The sequence below is a fragment of the Rhipicephalus microplus genome, chromosome X (assembly GCF_043290135.1).
Source record: "Rhipicephalus microplus isolate Deutch F79 chromosome X, USDA_Rmic, whole genome shotgun sequence".
In the NCBI taxonomy this organism is placed as follows: domain Eukaryota; kingdom Metazoa; phylum Arthropoda; class Arachnida; order Ixodida; family Ixodidae; genus Rhipicephalus; species Rhipicephalus microplus.
The window spans coordinates 507,963,203-507,981,723 of NC_134710.1; the positions used below are offsets into that span (position 1 = coordinate 507,963,203).

Genomic DNA, 18,521 nt, shown 5'->3' on the forward strand with positions numbered 1-18,521 from the left:
CTCCCCAGCTGGTCGAAATTTCCAGAGCCCTCCACTACGGCAACTCTCGTAATCATATGGTGGTTTTGGGACGTTAAACCCCACAAATCAATCAATCAAAGACTTAAGGCTCGCATATATGTGAAAGTGCCGGGAACATTTTTGTGTGTTTGTCTTGCCAATGTTTGCTTCACTGCCCCCTAATCTCGCAGCTCCTGGTTGCATTATTAGTTTGTGTCGTATACCCGTTAGAACATCAGTTTAGCTTGCTTAGTTACTGTCTAAATCAGAGTTTGTCATAGGGTAGTGACTAAAGTGCTGTTGTGGGACTGAATGTGGTTACTGCTTTGGAAGAGCACTAGTGATAGTTTTGATCACGTTTGATTTATGTACAGGGTTCATGCAGCTTCTTTGAACCCTTCAAAAGTTTTTAATTTGAAAACTTCGTTTTCAAGGCCTTGAGAGTACTGGAATTCGTGCAAGTTTCTGAATATCCTTGTATTTTATTTTCTTTTTAATGAACATTGTTACACTATTCACAGTGCATTATTTGTGATGCCGTAAATGTAACAGTAAATATGTAATATGCCCATGACAAAAGAATAGAGAACATCAGTAGCTTCTGCGAAGAACCAAAGCAGTGCATTTTTGGAAACTCTGAAAAAGCAGGAGCATGAGGATGGCAAACAGAAAAAGAAATATTGCATTGAGAAGGAGATTGAAATGCTTACAAAAAGAAAAAAACAATCTAGGAGCTGCTCTTCAGGAGTTAACAGCTACAAGAGACTCGTATGCAGAAAAGGCAGAGGCAACTATTGGCCTGACGTGCATCATCAAGTCAAACAGCCTTAGGAAGACTGCCAAGACCAAGCAGCTAGAGATAGTAGATATTGATATTGTCACGCACCAAGAGCCGTTGAGACAAGACAGGAACAGTGGGGCAGAAAAACACGAGCGTGTATCTTCAAAACAAAGCGCTAACACACACTTCTTCGATCTCTTTGCCCTTTTCGGCTGGCTAGGACTTTCCCGTTCATAACTCTAGGTGGCATTATTCCCCCTGCCATTAGAGAATCGACTCAATGCTCATACACAAGAGGACAGCAGGGCCCATAAGTAAAAAAAAAAAGGGAGAAATGATACTTATAGTGCACAGGGCATATGCCGATGCAAAAAAAGACGTCTGCGGTTGGTCATAAGAAAAAAAAAAACATTAACACAGTTCACAGTTCGTTCGAGACCCAACGGACAACGTAAAAAGGAAAAAAATGTTTGCTGCCCGGGCACAGTAAGGCGAGTATCACCTAAAACCTTATTTTACGCAGACGACATGCACAATCTCTGTTCGTGGTGAGTGGCGCTGGGTCGTTGCCGAGCCTCCGTCTGGAATAACTTCATAATTGACCTCGTTCAACTGCCGTAATACTTTGTAGGGTCCGAAGTACTTGCTCAGAAGCTTCTCGCTGAGACCTCGCCGTCTAACAGGAGTCCAGACCCACACTTGGTCGCCAGATTTATAGGTGACTTGTCGATGGTGAATATTGTATCTTCGGGTGTCTTCACATTGCTGCGATTTTATGTGCACGCGAGCTAGTTGACGGGCTTCCTCTGCACGCTGAATGTAATCATCGACATCAGGAGTTAGCAGCTCGCGCTGGTCGATGTCACAAGGAATCATGGCGTCTAGCTTGGTTTGCACGTCTTAACCGTAAACGAGACGGAAGGGTGCAAACCTTGTCGTTTCCTGGGTTGCGGTGTTGTATGAAAACGTTACGTACGGCAGGATTTAGTCCCACGTTTTATGCTGCACATCCACGTACATAGAAATCATGTTCGCCAGCGTTCTTTTTAGCCTTTCTGTCAAGCTATTACTCTGGGGGTGGTATGCAGTTGTCTTGCGGTAGTTCGTGTAACTGAGCTTAAAGATGTCGTCTAACAGTTTTGCCGTAAACGCTGTCCCTTGGTCAGTGATGATGAATGACGGGGCGCCGTGACGAAGCACAATGTGGTGCATGAAAAACTGGGCGACTTCAAATGCTGTACCGCGCGGCAGTGGCTTTTTCTCAGCGTAACACGTCAAGTAATCAGTTGCGATGATGATCTACTTGTTTCCGGAGTGAGACAAAGGAAACAGTCCAAGGAGATCCATTCCAACCTGGTCGAACGGCGTACACGGTGGGTCGATGAGTTGTAGGAGGCGTACAGGCTTTACAGGTGGTGACTTGCAACGCTGACATTCACGGCATCCTTTCACATAGCGTTTGACACAAGCTGCGAGTTTTGGCCAGAAATATAGCTGTCGTACCCGGTCGAGTGTCCGTGAGTATCCCAGATGGCCGGATGTCGGCTCATCGTGGCAGGCTAATAGGATGTCATCACGAAGGTCTTAAGGAACGACTAGAAGCTAAGATCTGCTGCCTACACCAGTGTTTTTCTTGTATAATATGCTGTGTCGTAAGCAAAATGACCGCTACTAAAGGGTAAGTGGGCGAGAAACAGACGCGGTGCTGCCTTCTAAATGATCGATGATGGGCCTTAACTCAGAGTCCGCTCGTTGCTTACTGAGGAGGTCCGCCCCACTGAGAGTCCCCAAAAAGGCATTGTTGTCTTCTACAGCTGTATTGTCGGATTCCAGAAGTCCTCGTGATAGCGTGTCAGCGTCTTCACGCTTTTTACCCGACTTGTATACGATGGTGACATCGAACTCCTGAAGTCGCAGACTCCATCGTGCTAATCGCCCAGAGGGGTCTCAGAAGTTAGCCAATCAGCATAAAGCGTGATGAGCAATCACAACTTTAAATGGGCACCCATAGAGATACGGCGTGAACTTTGTAATCACCCATATTACCACGAGACATTCCTTTTCTGAGGTTGAATAGTTCGTCTTGGCACGTGATAGAGTGCGGCTCGCACAGGCAATCACAGGTTCGGTTCCATCTTGTGTTTGCACCAAGATAGCTCCGAGACCAATGTTGCTTGCGTCAGTGCACACATCTGTGTCAGCGTCCTCATCGAAATGAACAAGTACAGGAGGGGAAGACAATTGATGTTGCAGTTCCGCAAAGGCTATCGCTTGTTCGTCAGTCCACAGAGATGGGGTGTCGTCACGCGTAAGTCTGATGAGAGGCTCCGCAATCTTAGAGAAGTTTTCAATAAAGCGGCGATAGTATGCGCAGAGCCCCAGAAAACGTCGAAGACTTTTCTTGTCTGTCGGAGCTGGAAAAGCGGCCACAGCGGCAGTCTTCTCGGGATCAGGCCGAACGCCTGCAGCGCTCACAACGTAACCCAGGAACTTCAGTTCTTTGTAGCCAAAATGGCACTTCCCAGGCTAGAGGGTAAGGTCAGCGGATCGTATAGCTTCAAAAACACTCTGAAGGCGACAAAGGTGCTCGTCAAACGTTTTCGAAACGACGACATCATCTAGATAGACGAGGTAACTTTTCCATTTGAGGTCAGCGAGAACGGTATCCATCATTCGTTGGAATGTGGCCGGAGCGGAACAGAGGCCAAACGGGAGCACTCGAAATTCATACAGACCGTCGGGAGATACAAAAGCCGTTTTTTCGCGGCCACGTTTATCGACTTCGATTTGCCAATAACCACTTTTGAGGTCGATTGAGGAAAAGTACTTTGCTCGCCTTAGCCTGTGAAGAGAATCGTCCACTTGAGGCAACTGGTAGACGTCTTTCTTTGTGACGTTATTCAGCTTCCTATAATCGACACAGAAGCGAAGTGTGCCATCCATCTTCTTTACAAGGACCACTGGCGATGACCATGGGGTGCTTGGTATTGCACCGTCTTGAAGCATTTTCTTCACTTGTTTTTGAATCGCGCGTCGTTCGGTTGGTGAAACGCAGTAAGGCTGTTGCCGTATAAGGGGCACGTCGCCGTAGGTGATAATACGATGTTTGGTAATCGGTGTCTGACGGATTCTCGATGAACGTGCAATACAGGCGTGGAATTCTAACAGCAGGTTGTTAAGCCTTCGTTTGTTTTCGTCAGAAAGCGTTGGATTTGTGTCGACGCGGTGGTTTGGCATTATCGGTTGTCTCGGAAGCAAAACACTCAGTCACATTGGTTACTGGGTAGGCATAGGCGATGACAGTACCAGGGAAAAGGTGTCAGCGCTCGTAGCTGAAGTTTGTAACAAGAACCTCGCACTGGCCGGCCTGCAGGTCTACTAGGTTTCGTGCTACGCAGACACCTTGGGAAAAGAGTAGGGATCGATTGCTCTCCATCACCATTTCACCGTGTGCTGATTTGTTACACGCCACTTGAACCGTAACACTTGAGCACGGTGGTATCGTCACAGCATCGTCAATTACACGCAGACATACTCGACTGTGGCTGGGATTATGCTCTGAGGTGGCGCTTTTTTGTTGAAAACGTGACGAGGCGTTGTCGAATGTCGATGATAGCATCGTGCTCCCTCAGAAAATCCATACCAATGATCAGGTCTCGAGAACATTGACGGAGAACGCTTAAGCTGACAACAAAGGTAAAACCACGAATCTGTATTCGGGCTGTGCGAACGCCAAGTGGCGCGACGATGTGCCCGCCAGCAGTACGAATTGGCCTGAGGTTTCAAGGCATCGTCTCTTTATTCAGAAGAGCAGCCTGTTTTTCACTTATTATAGGAAAATCCGCACGCGTATCAACTAAAGCACTGACTTTGCGACCGTCGAGCAGCACTGGAATGTCTAATGAAATCTTTGCGGAACCAGCTGGTGTTGTCGTCGGGGGATCTTCAGTTTGCGGAAGCATCGGTAGGAGGCCTTGAGCTTGTCCAGTATGAGTGGCCTCGCCCCCGAAGGTCACTGTGGTTAGTTTTCCCGGCGTGGACTGGGTGACTGACCCTGCGCCACGCTCTAATAGGTATGGCGATTAGGAGAAAATCGCCGCGGTGACAGGGAGCGTGACTGGTGCAAGGATAAAGTTCCGCGCTGCTGAGCCACATACTCTTCCATTTCAGGGGGCCGCTGACCAAACCTGGGTGGCGGTGAGTTCGTCAAAAATCCGCGTAGTCCAAGTTGACGGTAAGAACACTGTCAGTACAGATGCCCAGCTTCGCCACAGTGGAAGCAGAGAGGACGTCGATCTGGCGCACGCCAGACGTCTGATTTCCGCGAGATCAGGCGAGGTGCGCTGTAATATGGCGCCGCTTGGACCGTCTGCAGCATGGCTGGGGCCACGGTGGAATGCGGGATTGTAGGTGTAATAGGTTGCCGCAAAGCTTGAGCATATGACATGCGGGGGAAGTCACTGGGTGGTTGATAATCTCGCATCAAAGGCGGTTCTCTTAGGGCATGCTGGACTTCATCTCGGACAACGTTGGACAACGAGGAGATAGTAGGGTGCGAGGGCACTGACAGCTTCTGGAGTTCTTCGCAGATGACTGAACGGATGAGCTCTCGGAAGAAATGCATTTGGTCACCAAAAGCTCCCAAGTAGTCCGTAGTTGAAGCATTACCCGTAGTTGAAGCATTGACGTGTCATTCGTATGACGGGGCCCGGTGCGTAAGAGTGCTTTCCATGGTGACGGCTTCTGTGAGAAATTCTGACACAGTCTTGGGTGGACTGCGCACAAGCCCACCAAAAAGCTGCTTTTTCACCCCGCGCATGAGGTACCGTACCTTCTTTTCTTCTGGCATGCCGGGGTCAGCTCGGTGGAAAAGACGTGTCATGTCCTCGACATACATCGCAACCCCTTCGTTCGGCATTTGTATGCAGGACCGCAGGTCACGTTCAGCTCTCTCCCGACGGTCAGGGCTGGCATATGTCCCAAGAAGTCGGCATTTGAAGTCTTCCCATGATGTAAGAATCCCATGATGTAAGAATACCTGCCCGGTTCTCATACCACACACGTGCGTCGTCCAAAAGACTAAAATAGACGTGCCGTAGTTTGTCTGCGTCGTCCCACTGGTTGTGCACGACAACGAACTCGTAATGAACAAGCCAATCTTTTACATCCTCAAGTGAAGTGCCATGAAAAGGATTTGGCGTTCGTGGTGTCAGTAAGGTGCAATAAAGCGGCGTTGTGTCGTTCGTACCGGTTGGGTTGGTGTTGGTAGGACCGATCGGAGCTGCCATGTTGTTTGTGAGCAGTCCAAACTCAGGGGATTGCCCTCGAATTCTTCTGCTGGCGCGGTGCACAGGAGTGACCACCGGTACGACGCTTGAGTTGTTGCTATGTGGAGGGGTACGGTGCATAGATCACCCAGTACGTCCACCAGTTTGTCACGCACCAAGAGCCGTAGAGACAAGACAGGAACAGCGAGGCTGAAAAACACAAGCGTGTATTTTCAAAACGAAGCGCTAATACACACTTCTTCTTCGTTCTCTTTGCCCTTTTCGACTGGCTAGGGCTTGCCGGTTCATAACTCTAGGTGGCAATATGAAATCTCAGCTACAAGGCGTTGCATAATAACTGTTCCTTCATTTTTTCTATCTGAGTAAAGGTTTGTGTCTTAGTGATACTGAAAGTGATTAAATCTAGAAACTCTAAGAAACCATAATTGAATATTGCCCAAACAGAAAGTGTCATTGGAGCCATGTTTTTGATGTCTGCTCCAGTAACGTTATCGTTTTTCAATGAATTCTAGTTATTTCAAGCCTCTATCCTCCCTTGAACATGTGTTGTATTTGTAAAATACTATTTGCTCCTTGAAATGCTACACACATAGCCTTGAAAGTCCTTGAAAACCCTTCAGTTTTTGTGATGTAATGGCGAAGTCATTCAGTATTTTTTATGGTCAGGAAACTGCCACCTGTTTCATATCATTGCCAGAGGCACAGCTGTGCGTGAGATGGCATGTGAACGCTCCTATCTCTGTTGTTGTATGTGGGGCAGCCTCTGTGTTCTAGCTTTCTAAACTTATGCAACGGTCGCTTTGCCTTCATGTAGCTACTTTCAACACACAACAGGCATATATGAGTCTTTGTGTATCTTAAAGGACCTCAATGGCAAATTCAGAAACTCGAGATGCTTGTGTATTTTTATATTCCTGCATGCTGGACCACTTCTGACCGATTATTTGTGATGATTGTTGCCTGTAAGATGTTTTAATTTAGTTATAAAGTAAGGGTGCATGCTCATTCGAGTATTCAGGTTCAGTTGACATTTCCTGTGATTTGACCTAGACAGGGGCCCCCTTGTGATGCTTGTTTGTGCCCCTCTCGCTCCTTTGTCAGGCTGCTCTCTAGGTGGTTTTGACTGCTTACACCAGGAATGCTTTTCTTTTTTCTGATGGGGGGACACTCTCAAAGCACCCACAGCATTTAATTTTTCACCACCCGCAGGTCCTCCTAGTTGTAAACAGCGCAATATGTCTCCGAAGCTTGAGCACACGTACTCTCAGGCGCTGTCCCGCTATGGGGCGCTAGTTTCTTACAGTGTTTCAGAGTGATGCATAATCGTTCATAATTCATAATGCTAGCATTAATTATATGATGCATTAGAATATTGGCAATTCAATTTTTGCATTATCAGATGCAAAGCTACAAATTGCTCTAAAAATGTCGCAAACAAAACTTTCACTATCAGGGTCCTTTCAGTCTTAAAATGAGCACCCGGCTGAAAAGACGCTACTCATAGTGTGCAGCTCACGATGGTTTTAGCATAAGAGGAACGAAAATTCTAGATTTGAAGAGCCATAATCATCACATTATCATGCGGCACAGTGGACTGGAAGACTTCAAATCCATTTCTGATCTAAGGCTATTAACCAAGTGAAAGGATATGTACGGTCTTTTTTTTTCCACCCCAAGCAAAATGCTGCTGCTAGTATAGGCACATTAGTAGGTTTCACATTTTAATATTTGCCTAAAATAAATGTTGCGCCCTTGCAACAATGCCCCAGTGGTGCCATTTGTAAAAAAAGGCAAACATCGGGGTTGTTGCATCCACATTCAACTGTTAAAAAGTATTTATTGATCACGCAAGGAAATAATACATGGTTTGCCCAGTATGGCTGTTCAATTTTTTGTTGACCTCTGGGAAGTATTTTAACAGGAGAACGGTGAATAATTTCTACAACGGCTGCTTTTGCAGAATAACTTTGTCTAATGACGAAGAAAATGAAATGAAGGTGCTTCGCCAGCTCTAACTTTTTCACTAACACGATGACACTATTGGACAAGATTTAGACCATTGAAATTAGAATTGCCGGCAATGAGGACATCCTTGGCAATAATGTGCTTCGTGCATCTATGCACACACATTGCTTCAAAACTAGAATCACCTCTTTCCAGCAGCAGTAGGGCCCACTTCCATATCTTGTGCCTTTCCTTGTTACTTGGCAAACCTAACGGGCCTTTTGGTTGTTCCCCTGTAATGGAACTAAAATATGTTTGGCATCGTATTCTTTTATAATCGCTTTACCTGTCACAAAAAGTAGCACAGCAGATACACAAAAGGAACTGCAATTATTGGCTCATGTTGCACTGCACAAGCATTTCGGAATGCAAACGATGCCCTCTGGAGTGCAGTGGCACCACATCGCGGTAGCTTTGAAGCTGCCCCACACTCTCGGCGGGTGTTTGACGTCGCCGCCATCTTTCGTGACCAGTCCAAATTGATAACATGCCCCCGCGCCTCGGTAACTTTTACGAGCAATTAAAAGCGTGTGAGCCCTTCTGAAGCAGAGAAATGAGTCGGCTCATCTCTATCGCCTGGAAAGTGCATAAGATAACATCTCCCGCTTGTTAGAATTGCCGTCCAATGCTCACACAGAAAGTAAACCACCCATCTTGAGCAAGCACGAAACAACGCGGAGAGGAGGGGGGGGGGGGGGGGGTATGCTCGCTTCAGTAACATTAATGAACTTGGATTTTAAGGGCGATTGCAATCGCTGGCACACTTGCTATCTCGGGGAGTATCAGGGCAGTTTCAACGCAAAGGGACTGTGTCAAAAGAGCACTTCTTCCTGAAGCGGCCGTATTTGCTCACACTAGCATTTTGTAGGAGTTCTGTGATACCTGATCCAAAAGTGTTGGCTGCCAGCCTTACTTCTTATTACATTACAATTTTTCGGTGTCCTGTTCATTGCATTGCATGCAATGCGCCGTTGTCTTGCCAGAACTAATCGTCTAATTGCGAAAGCTACCAGCCTGCAAACTTCCGGCGCGGTGCAAGGCGAAAGCGCGTGATGAGTCGACCTCCGAAAATCTGTCATCACCGTGGTCTTGGAGAGTTTCCATCAGCGCCTAATCTGACATCCCCTCAGTGGTGACGACACAGTTGTCCGAAATTAACAAAAGTCACAGTTTGAACGTGATAGCAACAACTTGGAATGTAACGCTGAGAATGGCAAGCATATCGAAACGTTCCGCATGCTGCTCAGGCACAAATGATGCGAAAAAAAAACATACACAGGACGGGAGCGAACTAACACCGTATACCACTCGACACTCAAACGCATAATCATAGGTACAGATATGAGTGCGAACTAACAAGTGCCCCAGTTGTTACTTCACTGTGTTTGAAAATCGCATTCTTTTTACAAACAGCGCCTGTCTTCTGAGCGAAGTGGTCTTTGTGCACCCGGCAACTAAACGCAATCATTCCTGTCAAAGTCGAAGGCACGCGATTCTCCCCACCGAAGAATAAGCGCGCGCGCGCACAAGCATCTAACATCTAACACCCCCCCGCATTCGCAGGGCAAAGTATGCGTGAGAGATAAGCACGCATCAGCGCATCATGACGAGCTGGGTGCCGAGCGTGGGCAGCTTTTTTTTCCCCTTGAGTTTTCATATATATATATATATATAGATACGTATACATATACGGTGAATGACGACAGTGGCTGTATACATAATTGCTGTCGCAATTAAAAAAAAAAGCAAAGCTGAATGTCATCGGAGGTCACACCATGCACACAGTGAAACTATGTGTGCATGGTGTGACACGGATACCGTGGGAAACTACTCGGTAAAGCACCCTCCAAACGCAGTGCGGCCCCACATATGTGATGCTAACTAAAAGCGTGGCACTACGAACACGCAAAGGTTCGTTTTTTTTTTTTTTTTTACTTGGAGTAGGAGGGGTGCGGGCAATGCGCGCATGCAACCGTGGTGGCGAAAACGGCGACAACACCGGCTCGCGGGGTGCATGCCCGCGTGCCCACCACTGCCGCTTCACACTTCGTTGGCAGCAGGGCTGCCCCAGAAGATGCATGCTCGTACCAAAATGTGGAGCAAAATTTCTAGATTGTCCGTGTGGAAAATTCATTATATCAAGGTTTTCTCCTACTGCTACTTCGTTACATAGAGGTCACAAATACATGTGCTTCTATGGAGCAACAGCGGGTAATAGAAAAACTTTGTTATATCGAGGAATTCATTATATGGAGGTTCGTGATAAGCACGTCTTACTCTAATAGGTTCAGAAGGCCTGATAATAACTCAGTGTGCATGATAATAACTGGCTTTGTATGTACTAAATGTGTTGCTGAGCATGGGGTTTCACAAGCTCTCCGGGAATTCTGACTGGCGCATTGTCATTACAGATGCGAAAGTTTTATGAGGATGAGTTCCATAAGAAGCAGCAGCGTCGGTCAGCAGAGCTGGAAATGAGGCGCCACAATGACAACCTGTTGTGAGTTTCACTTTTCTTTGCATATGGAGTGTACGATGTTGACTGTTACGACCAGATGGTACGAGCATAGCCAGAAATTTTTTTCAAGGGGGGGGGGGGGGGGGTCACCTATTTAAAACAGTCATTTTTCGCTCTGTATGCCATGGCTAAAAAACAAAATTTGGGGAGGAGGCACCAACTCAGTGTGTTCCCCCCCCCCCCCCCCTGGCTACAACACTGCCAGAAGGGGATTTAGAGGGTGAGACCATACGCCTGTTACGACACTCCTAACATCCAACTGTCTTGGTGGTTATGGCGCTCAACTGCTGACCTGGAGGTCACGGAATATAATCCACCTGTGCTGGCTGCGTTTTCGGTGGAGGTGAAAACGCTTAAAGCCCGTGCAATACTTTGATTTAGGATGCACGTAAAGAACTCCAGGTGGTTGAAATTTTTGGAGCCCTCCCCTATGACGTCTCTCATAATCATATCGTGGTTTTGAGACGTTACGCCCCATGAATTATAATGACACTCCTGACACAATGTGGGCTGAATGCTAAAATTTGGGGCATGTGACAAGTGCAACCCTGGTGTCTCTCGAAATCTAGAAGGGGGGGGGGATGATTTGTTCATGAGCTTACATTGTTTTGTAAGTTGCAACTTGTTCAAGACCAGTCGTTTTTGCAGTGACATGAGTTCTTTCTGTGCATTTTATGTCAAGAAAAGCAGATTGAAACTCGACTTTCAAGAACTGGATTTTCCAAACAAGTGTGCAGTTCACAAGCCACATTCTGTTAATTCTTTCGTTACCGTGTGAAAGTGCTCATCTTTTACATGTCTCGGGAAGATAGTTTTTGCCAGTTGGAAAAGTACTCTAGCACACATTCCAGCATACCAAATTTTGCACAATAAAATGCTCTTTCCAAAAAATAATTATAGAACACAAATATTTTGGAATGAATAAATATGTAAAAAGTGCGTAATTTTTGGTTGCAGCTGGTAAACAATGCAATAGAAAACATTATACATGCGAGAATATTAAACACAAAAAACATCAGAATATACATTTTGAAGATAGATGATGCAGTAACAGTATAAAAATAGGAAATGTACGAAATTTTCCTATTTACCTAGATGAAGAAAATCGAAACTGAGGTGCTGCTTCCTTGCTTGTGCCATATGGTGATGCATTTCAATTTTTCATGAGACATAAATGAACTTGTACACTTTTCTCGTAAATTTTTGTTATCTTTTTGCGATAAGAGCCTGCAGGTGTTCTAATATAGATGAATGCCTATGTTATGAATAATACCTGTATAAATCAGATGGCCAATGAACTTTGCTATTTCATCCAGCGTAACTTTTTTTTCATGAGCCATCTCACTCCGTATAGGTTCCCATTCTAATATATGCATCCAAGAATATTTATTTGTATTTTCACACATTGTATTAAAAAATATATATATTGTCACGGGGTCGTGACATTGATGAAGGGGGCGGACTGTAGTTCAAAGATCAAACTGTTCATTTGGCCGAACTTGTGGCCGATCAATAAAAAATCGGATTACAGTAATACACACTGGCACTGATAGCAGCGAAGCGCGTCAACATTAATGCACGTGCCCTCCAATATTCCAGCCTTATCACTGATCATTGCTCAAACTCTGGAATAATATTGAGTGTTCGTGTCTTGCACGCATTCTTAACAAAACGATCTACTACTACAATAGCAAACCTTCTCGAACAATGAGGCACAGTTTGCGCTGAGCATTCCTGAAAAGCTTTGTGGGCGAAAGCGGAATGAAAAAACAGTGAAAATAATAAACATGCGTGGGTGTATTGCGCACAGTTTCAAAACGTTTCGCGCTGCTTCATAGTCGGGGCCAAGAAGAGCTCCGGTGGCCTTCTTGTCGTGAGGAGCTCTTCAGCTGGAACCAGTTCACCGTGCCCCAGCGACGTGTGGACCTTGCAAGTAACCAGAGCAGATTGTGCACAGAAGTCAACAGCTACGCACTTACAGTGGAGGAGACATTTTGAGGCCGTAAACAAAACAAAACCATAAACGGCTGCAGATGTCTCAGGCTGACGCAAAATATTGTCGCCATACAACTTGAAGCTGAGTAGCTGTCATCCTTGGACTCTAAGCTCGTCCTCACTCAAATAAATTGCGGTTGCAAGACAGTTTGGAGCATTGAATGTTTTTTGCAGTGCAGGTTGCGTCTCGCACTCATGCGTGCGGGACGCGACCACCATAGGAGCAAATAGTGACACTAGACGCTGCCCTTTGTCTGATATGATACAAGCAAACCAAAGCTTCTGGAAACTGTCTGAGAAGGCCACCTCCACACGTTATGCATGCGGCAGAGCTTCAGAAATATTTTTTTGTGAAATAAATGTTTACTGACCCCTAGCAACAGCTGTGTATTCAATAGCTAGGATAAATTTCTGGTAATTATTACTGCTCAACACTGTCAGATTGTGAAGCCGACACCTTAATTTGAAATTAGACTGGCAAAGGTTCTTTGATTACAGAACTTTGATGTTACTATAGCATAACTATGAGGGCCATGCACTTCTGTAAGGTTCGCAAGCCAAGTGTATTTTCTAGGCCTGTGCGAATATTCGAATGCTTTGAATATTCAAACGAATAGTAAAGTATTCGAACTCGCTTTGATTCGAATTTAAGTTATCGAATATTTCGAAGAATTCAACATGAACGAATAAATGTATACTAAACTACATGTAACCACCTGTAAAAATGGTTTCACTGCAGTACAACTGAGGATCGTGAAAACACCCACCAGAAAAAATTTGCTCTGCCGCGAAGCCCTACTTCAAATTTAAAGGGGCCCTGCAACACTTTTTGAGCATGGTCAGCAAATGCTGCCCATCAGGAGTCAAGGCTACCAAGAACACGTGAGCTTAATATTATAGCGCAGCACGTGACCTGGAATTCACAATAAATCTTCAAAGTCAGATTAAAATTGCTCTGTTCTCTCGGCAAATGATGCCACAATGTCAAAAATCGCTCGTCACAGCCATTGTACTAGCCATTGGCTGATTTGAGCAAGGGGATCTCGGTCATTACTGGGGGCCCTACAGGTGGGCGCGACATGTGCACGCGTACATGCCCGATCACACTGAAAAGTCGCATATTCAAAGAAGAAAAAAGAGAGAAAAAGTGCTCAAGGTCGGGACATTTACGCGATGTTTTTTTTTTTTTTTTTTTTCCTATGCCATCTCTCCCACCTTTGCTTCAAGTACTTTCGTCAGGATGAGAAGATCAAATCCAATTGTAGCATGTGGCAAATCTTTGGGACTCCACTCATACTGGACAGATTTTAAAAATTTTTACGGCGGTTAATTCGTAAAGCAATAAGCTTCTTTGGTGAATCCATTCCATGGCTACTCGAAAAACTGTTGCATGGTTCCTTTAAATGAACATATTATCCTCAAATCGATTGATCATTTTTTAGCTTGTTTTTCCAGCTTACACACTCTACCTGTAATGAACAATGTTACGTGTTTTACAGGTTATCACTTGCATCCCACTAAAAGTCGATTCCTGCTACTTCTCTAAGTTGTTTCGACTTCCTTTGAATGGAAAAAAAAAAATAATAAAGAAAGCTCTTGCAGAGAAGCCTTGTTTAAAAAAATATTGTGCATGTTAGTTAGGTCATGATAAATATGCCCATTCTTCTTTATATGTCATATATTCTATTCGAATTCACTTCGAACCTAAAATTCACTATTTGCACAAGCCTAGTATTTTTCCAACAACACGCACACATTGTTTTGCACAAACGTCTCTCAAAAATCACTGTGTTGCCAAAACGGGCAAATTCAAACTGATTCTAAAATTTTAGTGGCTGGACTAACTACTAGAAAGTGCTTGGTGCATGAGAAACTATTTCAGCATGCTAAAATTGGCAATCACCTGTGGCCAATTTGATTAGATGTGGTTACGAAAGAGTTAAACAAGATTTCGCACTTGCTCTGTCTTTTTGTGCTCTCCAGCGAGGTTTCTCAGTGATAACAGTGGTTCTGTTGGATGTATTTGCTACAGGCCTTCACAAAAGTCTCCAATCCCACTTGACCGGTACGAAAACTCTTTCGAGCCGACTGTGAGTCGAACATACCGACCTACCGAGCCGAAAACCCTGGCGAAGGTGTTATACAACTTTTTTGCCCAGTCTCCTAAGTGAGTAGTCTTACGTTTGAAATTTTAGATGCTGTGCATTATTCAGAAGATTATGTGTACCAACATATTCTTTTAAAACATATATTCTTCATTTATGTAATGAATATAGATAGTATTATGCAGTGCACCATGAAATTTTTTGTTATTTCCTCATCCCAACAAAAGCAGGAAAAAAGATGTATATAGTGAAACCCACATATGTAACAATACTCAAGTGCCCCGAAAATTTCATTGTTATAACTGACAATTGCTATGAACTGGTTGCATGAAAAGAACTATTAGTTCCGTGTACAAATACAGTAGACTATTGGTAAACAGAACCTAAAGGGACCGAAAAAATATGTTCCATTTAGCAGGAGTTCTGTTTACTGAGAGGTGAACATGGGTGCAGAATACAAGCGCGAAACCAAGCATTGCAGAGGCAATAATTCCGTTCAAGCAGTAGTTTCGTTTAACAGATTTCTGTTTACTGAGAGTCTACTGTACAATCAATTAGCTAAGCTCCTTAGAAACGCATGGCTATGCACCTGATCTCGCTGCTAGTTTTCATGAAAGCAGTTGGGGGGAGGGGGCAACATCTTTAGAACCACTGCAGTTTCGCAGCTTAGCTCAGAAGCCCTCACATGCGGCTGACGTGTGATCCTACAGCACTGCTGTTCTATTTTTCTTCACTTGCTGTGTCAAGCGAGGTCGGATGCGGCAGTGCACCGTTGGTGCATTGGTGAATGGCACGTTGAAAAGCTAATCGCAGAGGCAACGCATGTGCTGCAGCGAGCTGAGACACATAAGGAGCAGCTTTGCACATTTCTTTGTGATTGCTTTTTCTGTACTCTGTGCATCATTTGCGAACGCATGAGATATGATGCAAAATGGAACTGCAGCGCTGCTAGTTGCGTCAGTTGTCTCGTCGACTTCGGAGAGCAAGCGTCCATGGAGAGCTGTGAAACTGACCTGGTTTTAGAAACATTGGGGTGGAGAATGGTGATGCAGCGGGGAGCTTCAATAGTGACTGCGGCGATGACAGGGTGTAAGAATAAGGAGCGTTGCTCCTAAAATGCTAAATCGGGGGATGGTAGGCTGTTCTGAGAAAGAAAATTATAATATTGCATGGGATATGCCAACAGACAGTAACAAAGATGACAAAGCTGCTTATTTTTTGGACAAGCGTGAAAATTTGAACACTTTTGCAGAACCGCCACAAGCCCCATAAAGCCAATGTATGACAATGTCTGAAGTTTCAGACACTGAAACTCTTCCAAGCCGCAACTTTTAGATGCGAAGCAGCTTTTTGACTAGCTTGTGTAATGCTGTCCCTCCGAACACCCCACCACAGATTCTCCCGTTTTGTGCTGGCCCAGGAAGACACCCGCAAAACTGTCGCTCCCCTCTTTCTCTCTCACCTCGCAAGGTTGCTGTAGTAAAAAATTGACTGCTCGTGCTGCACAACCATTCGCTGGTCACCCCGTATATGTAGGCACTGGATCGCGCATTCGGAATTTAGTCAAGGGCATCATTTCTTGGCTTTTGTCACTGCCAGCGTAAGCATTAGCGCCTGCTGCTTCGCATTTACTCATGGTTTTTTTTTGCGGCAGATGATTCAACTTTTTTTATTCAGATTTAATCTCCGAAAGTGCTTGACTGAAGCCACCGCAAGTCTCGCACCGTAACGGATTTTAAGTCTGCTTTGCCGCAATGCCACAACACAGTGCGGTGAAGCATACAGCGAATGTGAAAAGGTGCTGGATTACGCTAGAGCTGTGAGTGGGGATTCAATAGCTTGAATTTCTCATTTTCTTCTTTTTAAAGATTTTGCATTCCATTATTTTTCAGCGGGGACACCCAACAGCCAGAATTTATTGCTATAAGTGATAATGGGGCATGAGGGCATTGCTGTATAAGCGGGTTCTTTCATTACAGAAAATATACCAAAGTTGACTGTGCATATAACTGGTATAATTGTTATATATATATATATATATATATATATATATATATATATATATATATATATATATATATATATATATAGTGGGAGTAATAATTCAATGGGCCAGTTAGTCTTCGTGAAGGTATGGGATATGGCACAACGGGAGCGTTGTCAACAAGGATAAATATATTTATTTCCCAACAGTTTCGGGAGGGGACCTCCCTTCATCAGGGGATGAGTTATACTCATCCCCTGATGAAGGGAGGTCCCCTCCCGAAGCTGTTGGGAAATAAATATATTTATCCTTGTTGACAACGCTCCCGTTGTGCCATATCCCATACTATATATATATATATATATATATATATATATATATATATATATAGGAGAAAGAGAGAGATTTTGTTGACAATAAGAGAAAGTAAGCTAATCAGTCTATAATTTTTGAAGTGCTTGATGTTCCATTCCTGTATGGAATTCATTTCATGCTGGCTAGTCAGCAATAGTCTATATTCAGACTATTACTGAGGCGATAGAGAAATGGGCTGAATACAACCAACCAGTACACAGTGTAACCTGAATTTTACATCTTATGGTCTTGCGACAACTCGCATTTTAAACTAATGGGTTCGGTCCTTGCGAAACTCCTTTAGTCATAATGTATTAATGCTTCAGTTATACAACAAATATGTTCGGAAACAGGGAGTCTGTGCTCTAGCTGACGTTTAAACAAGTGGATTTGTCTTTCTCAAGGTTGGAGCTTCTTTCATCACAAACTTCCTCTTCCCCTTCCTTTCATTTTTTAAATTTATAGGACACTATTTTGCACCAACCTCCGCATCACACAATACCTTTGGGATGCTGTGTAAGAAAAACAATCACTTTTTTCACTCAAATCTAATGTCCACCAAGCATTTTCACAGGTACAACATGAAAACTTGCGTTCCCCTAGGTTGACAATTTGAAAAAAAAAAAAAGTGTAAGAGAGATACAGTATGGTTTCCTAGAATTCAAAATTTACTCTGGCAGTTTTCCTCTGTAGTCCTGTTTTCCTGGTAGATTAAGAATAAAACAGCACTTGAAAGGGCCCTGCAACACTTTTCAAAGTAGTTTTTCGAATGGCTTCATGAAAAGCGTACCATATTTTCCTGTGTATAGGCTGCACCCTTGTATAAGCCACACCCCCTACTTTTTACTTTTGTGGGAAAAAGTGATATATAAGACGCACCTTCCTTAACTCTGTTAGTCTGATAAAAAGTGGCAATGCACCCAGAGTGCTTAGCAAAATATGTAGTCATGCATGACATTGAACATCTGTAAGTAGCAGTATCAAGCTGGTAAATAACACTTTTGAGGCAAATAAAAGCAATATTTATCAAAGTGGATTAGAAGACACATCTTCTGGCATACTGTCAAAAGTTCTGCCTCAGTTGGCAGCATCACAGGGTTGCCGTTGTCGGCCTTTGAGTAACTCTTTTACGCAGTGTTTGTAAGCACCTTGTTGCACGTCTTCAACATAGTCCCCACAGCGTTACGATGCTTGACAGGAACACATAAACAGTCATTGCGCCGCATGTCTGACACATGCACACACACACAGAGTATGAAAGAAGACTAAAAGCGAGAGCTGGACATTGAGACTACTTCAGAATTCGAGCGTCATGTCAGGCTAAGAAAGATGATGATTCTAGAAGGGTATCAATGTGGGCTCGTTGATTACTCATACACTGTCGCACTCAAAAAATGTAGACAAGAGCAAATAAACACACACACACAGCACACTGTGTGCATCTCTGTGCTCTTTTCTACGTCTTATGCACAGCATGCAGTGTACGAGTGCT

At 44.3% G+C, this 18,521-nt stretch overlaps 2 protein-coding genes across 20 annotated transcripts in view; one reads left to right on the forward strand and one right to left on the reverse strand.

Moving 5' to 3' along the window:
• Positions 1-18,521, forward strand: part of CAP (Cbl-associated protein) — a 1,014,121-nt gene that overhangs the window by 887,001 nt on the left and 108,599 nt on the right. For all 18 annotated transcript variants that reach the window (XR_012887795.1, XR_012887796.1, XM_075881103.1 and 15 more), the window contains 2 exons: positions 10,485-10,573; positions 14,619-14,753. Coding sequence is in view for 16 of the 18 variants with exons in the window: in XM_075881103.1 (XP_075737218.1) it covers positions 10,485-10,573; positions 14,619-14,753 (224 nt within the window). In the remaining 2 variants the exon portion in view is untranslated. The remainder of the gene's footprint in view (positions 1-10,484; positions 10,574-14,618; positions 14,754-18,521) is intronic.
• Positions 1-18,521, reverse strand: part of LOC119160731 (uncharacterized) — a 166,925-nt gene that overhangs the window by 84,136 nt on the left and 64,268 nt on the right. The gene's annotated exons all lie outside the window — the stretch shown is intronic.